Consider the following 12,948-nt stretch of genomic DNA (forward strand, 5'->3'; position numbering starts at 1 on the left):
CCATTTTCCTCGAGTCCTCAGGAGCCCAGGTTTACTGATGTGAATAGCACCCTCTTTAACCTTCCCATGTGTGATATTTTCCAACAACTAAGCAGTGTCTCTTCATCCTGGCAGCAGAACTCTGCTTAACCTGCAGAGCCAGAGGAGCATATCAAAGTGATGTGCTAGCAAGGGAGCTGCATGCTGCCCCTCAGTAAGGAGCAGTGAGTTGAGGTTCATACTGGGCTGCATTGGCAAAGCAAGAAATTTTGATTTGAAGATTTTGGATGTAGTGCTGTATGCAGTACAATGTGCAGTACAACATGAATGCCTTTGGAGGTGGTGGTTGGTTAAGTACAACTGGGATCTCGTTCCACTTCATGCACCTTCATCAGAACTCTCACCCAAGTTTCATTATCAAGTGCTCACAGAATTGCCAGGGTTGGAAGGGACCTCAAGGATCATGAATCTCCAACCCCCCACCACACACAGGGCCACCAACCATCCCACCTAATGCTAGACCAGGCTGCCCAGGGCCCCATCCAATCTGGCCTTGAACGCCTCCAGGGGCGGGGCATCCACAGCCTCTCTGGGCAGCTGTTCCAGCACCTCACCACTCTCTCTGTAAAGAATTTCCCCCTGACATCCAACCTAAATCTCCCTTCCCTCAGCTTAAAACCATTTCCCCTTGTCCTGCTCAACTGGTTTTGCTGAGACAACAAATACTGATGTTTCTTGGTGTTCTGGAAATGGAATGAATGCAGAGATGTAATGCTCCTATTTCAGATCCTGCCTGCAGCCAGGAGCAAACAGCCACGCTTGATGGCAGGGCTGCAGAGCAGCTGTATTTGTACAAGCTGCCGGCACGGCTGTGTGCTCTGACGGCTCAGCCTGCAGCGCTGTGTCCATCGGGGGAGCTCCAGCATCCTGTCAGCGACTCCGCTGGCGCTCGTGGCTCATTCTGAGTGCGGGCTGGGATCGGTGGTTTATCCTTGCTGTTCCATGCCAGGATTTGAACGTGTAAGAGTGCCGTTGTGTGTGTAGGCACTAAACTCACACGGCTCGCGTTTCCCTCTTTCCCTCGTTCTTTGCTCGAACGGCAGTGTAAGAGCGGAGCGTGTTTGTACTGGGAGCGGGGCGAGCTCCGAGCGCAGCTCGTTGTGCGCGGAGCGCGGCCGGCTGGGCTCACACAGCAGCACGGCGCTGCCCTGCAGGCGGCTGGTGGTGATGGCCAGGCTGCCCAGCGCCCTGAGCACTGCGGGAATTCGCGTAGCGCGGGACGGAGCTGCATTTGGAATGAGAAGGGAAGGAGGGAGCGCGCTGCGGCACCGCGCCTCGAAATAATCCTCGTGTGCTCCTGTTCCGTGTCCCCGTGTCCCCCTGCACGCGGGACGGGGGCGCGTTCGGGCTCGGAGAACAGCCGGAATGTGTCGTGTGACAGCTTTTTTCGGAGGAGGGAAAAAGGAGGGGAAAAACCCGCTGGCGGAGCTCGGGGCGGCGCTGTCGGTGCGCTGCGCGGGGCTGCGAGTGCCGCACGGAGCGCCAGAGGGCACCGCGACTCCGGGGCTTTCTGCTCGCCTTAACCGCTGCCTCGCGAGGGGCGGTTCTGGGAATCGATCGGCGCTGCTACGGGTCGATAAGATCCTACGGGGCCCAACCGGCGGGCCCGGCCCCGGGGCCGGGCGCGGCTCCGTGCGGCGTTCCGGGCGCCGTGGCTGCGCCGCGAGGTCCGCTCACGGACGCGCCGATCCGCGCTGCTCGCTGCGCTCCGTGCGGTGCCGCAGGTCGGCGCTGCGCTGCGGGCGGTGCCGGGGGCGCGGCCGGGAGAGCGACCCGAGCCCAGCCGTCCGGTGCGGCCACGCCCACGCGGCGCGCGCGTGTCCGGGCGCAGCGCCCCCTGCCTCGCCGCCCCGCGCGGCCGCCCGGCCCCGCCCCGCGCACGTGCGCGCGGCCCCGCCCCGCCCCGTCCCGCCGAGCGGGGGGCGCCGGGTGCCCGCGGCGCGGGGGCGGTGCCGTGACGTCAGCGCTCCGCTCCGCCGCTCCGCCGCCGCGGGCGCCCGCACCGTGAGGTCATCGCGCGGCGCGGCCCCGCCGGGAGGGGAGGAGCGGCGGCGGCAGCATGGCGGAGGCGGAGGCGCCGCGGGTGGGCGCGTGGCTGCCGGTGCTGGTGGAGCAGGTGGTGAACGACACGCTGGTGGTGACGCTGCGCTGCGGAGAGCGTCGGTTCGCCGGCGTGCTGCTGGACTGCAGCAAGAAGTACGGCGGGACGGGGGGGGCGGGACGGGGAGCCCTGCCGCCGGTGCGCGGCGGGAACAAAGCGGCGCGGGGTCCCGGGGCCGCCGTCCCGCCACGTGCTGCCGGCCGCGGCCTGCGGGGCCGCGGGGCGCCGGCGCGAGACCCCACCTGAGCCGCCCCCCCCCCCCCCGGCCGCGGGCACCGCACCGGCTGAGCCTCGCGGGGCCGGGCCGGCCGGGGGTGCGGCGGGCGCGGAAGGACGTCGGTAGGGTTGGGTTCCGCCGCTGCGCAGGGCGGCTGCCCCGCGCCCCCCCGCCCCGCTCCGCGCCGCCGCCCGGCGGAGGTGACCCCGAGCCGCCCTGCAGGCCGCGCCGCCGCGCGCGTTCCCGCACCGCCGGTCGGGGGGAGCCGCGCTCGTGGGGGAGCGGCGGTGCGTTCGGCTGCGGTCCGCGCCTTTGCTGACGGAACAGATTTTGTTGCAGCCGAACCCCTGATGGGTCGTTATTAATTATGTACGAGTATAAATGGAAGGACGGTGATTCCCGCTCCGAGGGTGGGGGGGAACCCACCCCACGTGGCTGTGCGCGCCCCGAGCTGGGGGGGGTGGGGTGGGATGGGATGGGGCGCCCGGCCGGCCCGGCAGCGTCCGCAGTGCACGGTGCGCGCCGGCCCGCAGCCCCCACACAGAGCTGGCTGTTGTGGGCAGAGCCAGCAGCGGACACCTGGGCCCCGGTGTGAGCAGCAGCCAGGCTGTGAGAAGGCCAGCACGGTTTGTGCTTCTCTTTGCAGTAACAGCGAGCTGCTGCGGGGAAGCAGCAGTGGGTTCCTGCAGGGCGGTGTTCTGGGACGGCCAAATGGAATGGTTTTATGGCCTGAAATAACCAAAATTTATAGGCAGAGCTCTGGAGATGGTTCCGCTTCCTGTTGTCCTATGAACAATGCTGACATCTTTGGCTGCACAAAGTGTGCTCGCTCCCTCGGTTGTTATTTGAGAGGCACCTGCCCTCTCAGTTGTCTCCTTGAGGACGATCCCGAGCTCTCAGGACAAGAACATGTTCCCAGTTACACACGCAGCCTCCGCAGCTCCCCGCGACACCGACCGCGCAGTGCAGCACGCTCTGCTCCCCGGCCTTCGGTAAACCCGCTCCTTAGCATCCGGGCACCTCAGTTAATCTTTTATTTCAGCAGGAGAGGAGCGGTGACCTGGTACTGGAATCGGATTGCTTCCTCTTTGCTTTCCTTATGTAAGCTTTGGTTTTAAACTTTGGAGTCTTAACGGAGGTCAGGCGAGAGATGGTCTGTGACTGAGTGAAGGAGAGCAAGCTGGGGCTCAGAGCCTCACCCTGTCCCATCTCCTGTGACAGCCCCTCAGAGTGGTCGGAGCCCTCTCTGTGCCACCTGAGATGTTCCCTGGCAGCTGGAAGGGGAGCAGTGCCCAGTGAGCGCCTGTGGGGCTGCAGCGTCTATGGCTGCGTCTGCTGCCTGGTCTGTGGCTGCTCTGCATTGCTGGGGCTTTTAGTGACTCATCCATACCTCATTTCAGAAATGATCAAGAAGCTGAAATGTTTAAGGATCCCCACAGAAGGATCTCTGGAAAGTCAGGATAGCGAGTGATGCCCATTCTGGTGCTGTGTTTAGGGGTGGATATTTGCTGAAGTGCTGTGTTGGCATTCTATTGCCAAGCATCAGGCCATAGCCAGGGATTCTGGTGCCAGAGACATGAGGCGCAGTTCTGAGCTTTGGTGCTGTAGAAGAATTCCTTATGGCAGTACCTGTGCAAGGTATGGCACCTGTGCTTGGATGACACGTGCTGAAATGAGGCACTGACCAACAGTTGCTGCCCTTACCCTTGCTCTCCTGAAGCAGTGCCGTATTCATTGTAACAAATAGTCACATATCCAAAGACCAGGGGAGGAGCAGAACTGCACCAGTGAGCCCATGGCTGGGAAGCGTGAGATGCACAGCAAAGCCAGGTGCTGCGGGTTTGGTGGGAAGCTGAAAGCCAGGTCTGTGGGCACAGCGTGGGCAGGGGCTCTGGTGGCTCCTTTAGGGCTGCACTTGCACGTATGTAGCACTGCCTTCCTGTGCCTCTACCAGCCTGTTCCCAGAGCGTGCTGCTTTGCCTGCTGGAACCTCTCAGTTCCAGTGCAGAACCTCCCTGTGCAAACGCAAAAGTGAGTGGAAAGAGATGCTCTTCTCCGTGCCTTCTCTGGCATAGGAGTAGAACGCCTTTTCTAAATTTTGAAACGGTTACTTCTTTCAGCTGTAGAAATGGTTGCCTTGTCTCAAAAGGGAAAAATACAGCATTATTAGGACATGGAAGCTTTTTGCGGTGTGGTTTTTTGTTTTTGTGGAACTAGCGCGCTAGCTGTGCAGCTGTCCAGAGGTGCCCCTTCCACCACCCTGACCGTCTCCCTCCATCTCTCACCCTGCTCCAGGTCCGGGCTGTTCTGCCTGCCGTCCTCCTTCCCGAAGCCCGAGGATCCTCCTGCCGCCGCCTGCGCTGTTCCTGCTGATCCCACGCGTGGTGAGACGCAGCCGCAGCCTGGGGACGACCAGGTGCCGCCGCTGCTGCCCGCGCCGCCCGGCGTTGTGCCGCCATACCCGCCCTACTTCGAGGGAGCGCCGTTCCCGCGCCCGCTGTGGCTGCGGCACACCTACAGCCAGTGGGTTCCGCAGCCGCCGCCGCGGGCCATCAAGAGGACACGGCGACGTTTGTCGCGGAACAGGGACCCGGGGCGGCTGATCATGAGCACCATCAGGCTGCGGCCCAGGCAGGTGCTCTGTGAGAAGTGTAAAAATACCCTGAACCCCGAGGATGAGAACGCGGCGGGGCAGAACGCTAAAACGAGGAGGAAGCTGAGCGTTCAGGACAAGGAACAGAAAAAACACAGCGACTCTGAGTGCCTGGAGAAAAGGAACAAAAGAGAGAAGAGAGAGGATGACAAGTTTGCCGGGGAGCTGGTACATCGAACACCAGTTATCAAAATATCCTACAGCACGCCGCAAGGGAAAGGCGAGGTGGTGAAGATCCCCTCCCGGGTGCACGGCTCAGTGAAACCATTCTGTCCTGAACGGCTGTTGCAGAATGGAGAGGAGGAGCAGGAGGAGGTCGGAGATGGTGAGCAATGCCAAGAAAGCAAGGGCTTCACGGACAAAGCAGCGGGCAGCCAGCTTGCTTCCATCCCCAAACTGAAGCTGACGCGGCCGGTGCATCCCAGTGCTGATGTCCCACCTCCCAAGATACGGCTGAAGCCCCATCGCATCAACGACGGTCAGAGCGTTTCTATCTATAAGGCAGAACTTATCGATGAGATAAACGTCCTTCAGAACAGCAGGGAGACGAATCCCAGTGCGTTTTACACCAATGAACCAACAGACAGAGGTTTGGCTGAGATCTCTTCCGGGAGTTCGGGTGAAGACGATGACTTTAAAAGGTTTCCCCAGGGTAAAGACGGACACGATAACTTGGCTTTCCTTATGAATTACCGGAAGAGAAAAGCGGATTCTTCTAGTTTGTCGGTGTGTAGTAATGACAGTCTAGACGAATCCAAGTCTTCTAGTTCGGAGGTGACATCACCAGAAATGTGTGACTTTTTACCTGGTGATGATGCGTCTGTCTCTTCATCTTCAAAAGATGAGCGTAAAATTGTGCCGCCCTTGACAGTTAGGCTGCATACCCAAAGCGTGTCTAAATGCGTCACTGAAGACGGAAGAACTGTAGCAGTGGGGGATATTGTTTGGGGTAAAATTCATGGATTTCCGTGGTGGCCGGCACGTGTTCTTGACATAAACCTTAGCCAGAAGGAAAATGGGGAACCTTCATGGCGAGAAGCCAAAGTTTCATGGTTTGGTTCTCCAACGACTTCATTCTTATCTGTTTCAAAACTTTCTCCTTTCTCTGAATTTTTCAAATTGAGATTTAATCGCAAGAAGAAAGGGATGTATCGGAAAGCTATCACAGAGGCTGCGAAGGCGGTGGAGCACCTGACTCCAGAAATAAGAGATCTCTTAACACAGTTTGAAACATAACTGTGCCACCAGTATCAGGTGAGTGCTTGCTGGGCCAGTGCTTCCTTCGGAGGAGCTTCCATGTCTTTTTTTAACCAACATTCCACTGTTTGCATTTCTTTTTCTTAAGAACTCATCTCAGCAGTTCTTAAACTTAATTGCCTGGGTGTGAGTAGGTGGTGGTAATTTCAGAGGTGATAAGAGCTGTTAGCTCTACAGCTTTGGGAGGACTTTGGGATCAATGCTCAAATCCCAGAGGGGAGCACAAAGCAGCTGACCCCTTCAGGATGCGAGCAGTGCTTGCTTGGAGAGCTGATAAATTGCAGAGGTATGTGAGAATCGTTTGCAGCTGGGATGTGGTGAGTATTGGTGGTAACTCAGTTGAGACAGAACTAATCCTGTCAGGCTGAAGGGTCAGCAGCCCCAGGCTGTTTTCTGAACTAAGACTCTTCCTGGAGTTGAGGTTGTATTTATCATACCTAGGTGCTGATACCAAGCGGTTACCCACAAGAATTAGATGCTTTTGAAGGTCCTTTCTTTCCATGCAGTTACTGCAACCTCTGCACTGTTTATTTCTTATGATGGCACTTTCTTTATGACTATTGAAAATGATGCTACTAAAAACTGGCTGCTGGGGAGCAGTATTCCACAGTGCCCCTGGCTTGGCTTGTTGCAGCGTTGGCGCATTGCTGCAGGCCGGTCAGGGTCACCAACTGCTGTTCTTTTGGTCTTCACCTGCAGCCTCTTGGAGGACATGATTGGGAATGTGAAAATGAGAATTAATTCTTTTTGATGCCTCTGTATTGTACTTCTGCTGGTTGCAAGCATGGAGGTGGGTAGGTCTCCCCTCACACCAAACAGTCAAAACTTTGTCCCTGTTGAAAATGCAGTAGCTGTGAATGCCAGGCGTGGTGTGACTGGGAATGGGATGGCCGTGTGTAACACTGGTGCCGCCTGCTGCACTGCCCTCACTGAAATCCATGGGGAAAATTCCATCAACTTGAGTAAGATCTAGAACTGTTTCACAACCTTCCAGTTGTAGTTTTCTAGGTCCCACCTAGAAAACTGTATCTGTGATACTCTTAAACAAGGGGATGGATTAGTTTTTAATCTGAAAACTATTACTTATCATTAGGAAGAATCTTGTTGTCAAATGTATACCTGTTAGTGTCCTGCAGTGGATTTTTACTGGTTCATTATGTTGTCCTGTAAGCTTTTCCTCAAGTTTTCCTTCTCATGCCAGAAGGAGTCTTTGTGTGCATGAGCCAGTGCTGCTCCTGCTGCAGGCTGCTCAGTGTTCTATACCTCAGCAATTGGAATGCAATGGGACTGTGATGGGTAGTGCTCCTATAATGCTGGGGCTGTGGGGCTTCACCATTTGCTGGAGAGTGATGAACTTGCTTGAATTGAGTTATTCCATCCCAACAAGCCTGGTTGGAGTGCGTACTGAGATTGTGGCATGTTCATCTTGTAGGCTCAGGGTTCACAGAATCACCAAGGTTGGAAAAGACCTTTAAGATCATCCAGTCCAACTATCAGTTCTGGACAACTGGACAGTCAGTCAAGTAAGAATATGTAATGGCAGCAGCAGCATTTAAGCTTTGGCCTTGATCTTGCTGCTTAATTGTGGCTAAAAGCTTTATTATATTGAGAGTGTTCAGATTGGACCCAAATTTGTTACTAGCTAGATCTGAAGCATAAATAATCCTAATGCTCAGAAGGTGCGTTATGGTGAATAATAGCCAGAATCCATGGCTCCTGGATAAACCAATCTGGGGCCATGTCAGCAGGTGGATGCTGTTGCCTGCGTAATACTGGTGGGCTCTGCTGTCCTGTAGGCACAGAGCAGAGAGGATGGAGCAGGTCCATAAATTGAGGGGAAAGAGAAGATGATGAGAACAACGAGAAAATGATGTGATGACCATGGCTACACCATACCCTTCCTTACCTGTGAGTTCTTTGGCTGAGCCTCCCTACGTACATACAAATGCATAGAGGCATTTACCATGTACTGCTGTTGTGTTGGTGGTCAGTTGGCTTTCTGAGGTTGGTTTTCTGCCTTACTTGTGTCTGAGGTGAGCTGCCTGCATGATGATTTGACAAACAACTGCATTTACTCAGAAGAAAACGAGAAAAGCAGAACAACTTCCTGTGTTCCACGTGTGCCATGTTTGCTCAGATTCCCTGCCAAGCCCACGTGCTGGGGCTTTGATACGTCACTTGGATGACAGCTCATTGGTTCTGAGCTTTGCCCTCTATCTAGTTTTCTTCCGCCAGGAGCACAGAACTTTATTGCTTTCCTTGAGTGATCCTAGAGTAGCTCTGCAGCGTTTTCACCAGCTGCTAGTTGACTGTTCTTTCCTGAATGTTGTAACTTAACTTTTCTCTCATGTTTGCATTTCCTTAGTCCTAGGAGTTGCACACTGACACCTGAGCTACAATTAAATGTCAGAAGGCTCTGGTCCTTGATAGGCAGCACAGCCTTGGATCAGTTACAACTGTTTCCAGGAGCAGGCATGTGGCTGTAATATTGCACTTTGCAGCTGGAGAAGTCCACTGTGTTGCGACTTCTCCAGGAGCTGCACAAGGGCCCCTTGCTGTGCTCAGGAGGTGCATCCAGCACCTGCACTTCGGTCCTGACCGTCCAGGCACTGCAGAGCTTTGGAGCTGCTGACACATTCTGTTGTGGATCTCTGCTGACATATGGTGCTCTTCTGTAAGTCACGGAGAGGAACTGCTGGAAAAAACATACAAACCATTTAAGTAATTTGTGAATGCATAAAAACAGCAAGCAACTGGATTTAAAAAAAAAGAAAACTTTTTGGGTTGGAAAACCTGGTATGACGGTTTTGAGTTTCTATTATTCTATCCTTATTCTTTTGCAAGGAGTGTACTTTATTAAAACCCTGTCACTGTCTATTAAGCCAAGGTTTCTGGAAGAACAGCAGGGAGGCTCGCAGCTCATAAAAGCCACGTTGTAAGACACTTGGTTCAGAGTGTAGCCAGGAGAAAAACACACACTCAGCATGTTCTCAGGCCTTGTAGCTTCTGCTTTTGTAGCCTCTGTGCAGGGCTGCCAGCAGCCCAGCACTGTGTGCGCTGCAGAGATGGCTCCTGCTTCGCGGCTGAGTTTGTACTGGTGCCACAGCGCTGATACTGGCTCTGCTCACTCTGAGGCTGAAGGCCAGTGTTAACAGCAGTGCCTGAAAGCAGTGACAGCACCAGCAGATGAGATGGCCTCACTGGCCTGGGCCTGCCCTGCTGGCTGTCGGGTCCCATGTTCCCTGGGGTTGAAGCCAACACTTGGCCCGGCCCTTACTTGGGGTTCTTCCTACTGCAGAGCGTGGAAAAGTGGGTGCCTGGGATTGTGGAGGGCACTGGCTCTATCAGTCCTTTGGAAAGCCCTTCAGTGCCTTCTGAAGTCCCAGCTGGGGGTGGGCTGTGTGCTCCCTGCCTTCTGCGGGAGGATGGTTCAGGCTCAGGTCTGGCCCTGCAGCTCTGGGGCTTCTGCAGCAGCTTGGGGGCTGGAGGCTGCTGGGAACAGGAGCGCTGTGTCCCTGAGCTGCCCAGCCTGGGAGGAGGTGCCCTGTGGCAGCAGCTGGCAATGCGAGAAATACAGTGGGGAACTTGTCTTTCGTGTACCAAAGTGGCTGCTGTGGAGAGCTGAGCTCTTGGTGATCAGAGCTATGGACTATAGCTTGGGGGAAAAAAAAATAAAAGAAGAAACTGAGGCTGAAATATGGAGTGGAAGAGACTGACCTCAGCACTGCCTGCCTGGAGTGATAACTGTGAGGCTTTTACAGACCTGGTGGGAATTCTTGTGTTGTCCTCAGCCTGGTTCAGGTCTGGGATTTGTCTGCAGAGGTGGGGGGTGCGGTCAGAAAGGCTTTCTGGGGAGTGGTGGGGCTGCAGCTGGGTGCTGGGAATGCATTTCTCAACAGCCTCCACTGTGGGATGTGCCCAGGAACCAGGTCCCATGTGCTGTGGCACTGCAGCCTGACTGTGCACTCTGTAGCTGATGCTCTCCTGAGAACAGGAAGCTCTCTTGCACTGTTGCATTTGCTTTTTGCTCACTTTTTTGATAACATCATATTTGAACTTCATATTTAGTCCTGGAGCTGCCTAAACTTCAAGTTCCTAGAGCCAAACAATTGCTTTTCTGTTATCTTTCGCAGTGATTAAAAAGCTGGCTTATCTCAGTTATTATATAGGCAGCTCTTTAATAGTAAAGCTCTTTACAAAAGCTGCTTGTAGACTTTCATATATGTCGCTATATGGAACAAGTCTACAGTATGTATATTTTCTTATATCTTCTTTATATTTTACAGTATGTACATTTTGTTTTCTAGTCTGGAATGTCCTTTATTCCCCGTTGCCCCCAGGCATGCTGTGGCTGTGATACCATTAAATGTTAAAAAGCTGCCTTTTTGAGGATTTTAGTTGTACTGCTATTAGCTGATAGACCCTCCGCATCCATCCATTCACCATTCGTCAACAAAGCACCCTGCAACTCCATACAGCAGAAATCAAAGCTTATTGCGTGCTTGCTATATATAGTAAGCTCTAATGTAAAATTTGGAACGTTGGGTTATGACTTCACCTTCAAAGATGTTCAGGGCTCCGTACGTGCATGCAGCCAGTGCTGCCTGCCAGCAGTTCATGAAGCAACATAAACCGGTCTTCTTTTTCCTTTTACTCCTTCTCTCTGCTCTACCAGTGGCACCAAAAAGGTTATATAACTGCATAGAAAACTGTGGTGATTGCTGTGGTAGCCGTAGTTCTAAAAACACCTACCTGGTCACGTGGAATATTTCAGCCCAGAAGTGGAGTGCTCGAGATTTTTCTTGGCCTGGTTTCTGGATGGTTCAGTCAACTAAGACCAAGCATTCTGCTTAATTACTGCCTCTCAAAAGTCTTCCTTCAGACAGCTTGGAGTCAGCGTTGTGTACACTGACACAAAGTGGGAGAACAAGTCTGGAGCAGCCTGCACTGCATACCTCTGTGCCTGCTGCTGGGGACTGCAGCTGCAGCTCTGGCGGCAGCCTGCTGACTGCCCTGCTTCTCATAGCACTTGTGCGTTTGTGACCACTGCTGCTGCATTTGCACACATCTGGATCTGAGTTTGTGCCACCTTTTGCCCCTTTCCCTCCACTGCCCTAGGTGTATGATTTGGAAACGCCGGTTGGCCATACGTTGTGCTATTTCTAACTGCATGCAGGCTGCACAGATGCCCAAGAAAAGAATGTGATCTGCTTATGTGAGCTGTAGCTTCAGCTGCCAAAGGAGATTTGTGTAAACTGAAGGGCTCAGCAGCTCTCTTTGGGAGGACAGCAAGATCCTCTCCTGTGCAGTGGGGACCTTTGAGTGCCGTGGAAGTGGTGAGCATGCAGCGGGAGGCTGAGGAGCAGCAGAGGGCTGGGGGCCTCCTGCAGCCCTGCTCTCTTTGAGAAGTGGAATTTCTGTCCTCTTTCCTAACCTGTATTTATTTACTCATTTGGTTTATTAAAGTTACACTGTAGCTGGCTTCCCTTTTTCCCAGGGAGCACAGCGAGGTGGGCAGATGGGATCTCGGGTTCAGGGATTGGGACAGGCAGCTTAGAGGTGAGCACTGGGCAGCAGTGTGGGTGAGGTCCTTGCAGAGGTGGTCCTTCTGCCTCGGTTCATCCTCTGTCTGTTGCAGTTACACAGATGTTTGTGAAGTTTTGAGCACCCTCAAGAAATACAGAAAGACTGATTTGTGCCATGAAGGAGCAGGGGATGTTTGGAAACAGGAGTACGTTGTGTAGAGAAGGGTACCGGTTCCTTTGGAGGATAGGAGACTAAGATATCTTCAGTAGCCATCGTTAATATCTTGTGAAGGTGCTTGGCCCGTGAGGCAGGGTGACACAGAGGGCTGGCAGAGGTACTTCCCAGTTCAGTGCTCACACATGAAAGGCAAAGAGCTGCTGGAAATAAAGCCTTAGACTTCGAACCTAAAAATTGATGTGAAAACTGTTACGTATTGAAAAACATGCAAATTGTTGATTTTTCAGCCTCAATACATAGGTAGGATTTTTTTTTCTTCCTGAAAGTGCCCTTGCTGATGCAGGTCAACACAAATGAGAGCAGGTGTGTGGGCTGAGTAACAGATTCTCTGAGTTCTGCCTGAAAAAGGCAGCAGAAGCTTCAACAAACTAGTTGAAGCTGAGTCGGTGCCCGGCTTATTTGTTTTAATCTGCTTGATGCATCTGTTATGTACTCTGCACCTACTTTAAAAGAATATCTGGACTTTGCATTAGCAAGTTTAGAAAGTCTTGCATGGCCTGAGATTGTAGTCTTCTTGTGTCTGTCAGTGATGACAGAGACGGTGTTTAGTGCCTCAGCTCGTCCTCAGCATCTTGCAGTCCCTGCACCCCAAGTCTGGCTCCTCAGTGAGTTGAAAGTGCTCTCTCTTCTGGAAGTTCTCTCTCTTCTGGAGTTTTCCCTGCCCCTGAGCAGGTGCAGATCCTGCCACACATGGCAGTGGTGAGGTCCATTGAGGGCAGGGGCTGCAGCTCCATCCGTGCTGAGGCTGCAGGGCTGTGCCCTGGTGCCAGCAGTGCTCTGGTCCTCGTGTGGCTCCTGGGCCTGTGTGAGCAGACACAGCTCAGCTCACAAGGGCTGTGTGTACTTTCCATATCACGTGCCTCACCTTTCCCACATCGTGCTCACTGCCTTGTGTTATCTGTATAATTTCTTTGGTTG

The 12,948-nt window shown here is 53.9% G+C and overlaps 1 protein-coding gene across 7 annotated transcripts in view; it reads left to right on the forward strand.

Annotated features, from left to right (window-relative positions):
- Positions 1-2,019: 2,019 nt before the first annotated feature.
- The window catches only part of PWWP2B (PWWP domain containing 2B), a 37,903-nt gene continuing 26,974 nt past the window's right edge, over positions 2,020-12,948 (forward strand). For 6 of the 7 annotated variants that reach the window (XR_016468905.1, XR_016468904.1, XR_016468906.1 and 3 more), the window contains exons 1-2: positions 2,020-2,235; positions 4,653-6,264. Coding sequence is in view for 3 of the 7 variants with exons in the window: in XM_090145701.1 (XP_090001827.1) it covers positions 2,099-2,235; positions 4,653-6,246 (1,731 nt within the window). In the remaining 4 variants the exon portion in view is untranslated. Of the gene's footprint in view, positions 2,236-4,652; positions 6,267-12,948 lie in introns of those variants that run through there. The other variant, XM_090145702.1, reaches the window with a different exon arrangement.

Source organism: Phasianus colchicus, chromosome 8, assembly GCF_987193195.1.
Source record: "Phasianus colchicus chromosome 8, bPhaCol1.hap1.1, whole genome shotgun sequence".
Taxonomy (NCBI): Eukaryota; Metazoa; Chordata; class Aves; order Galliformes; family Phasianidae; genus Phasianus; species Phasianus colchicus.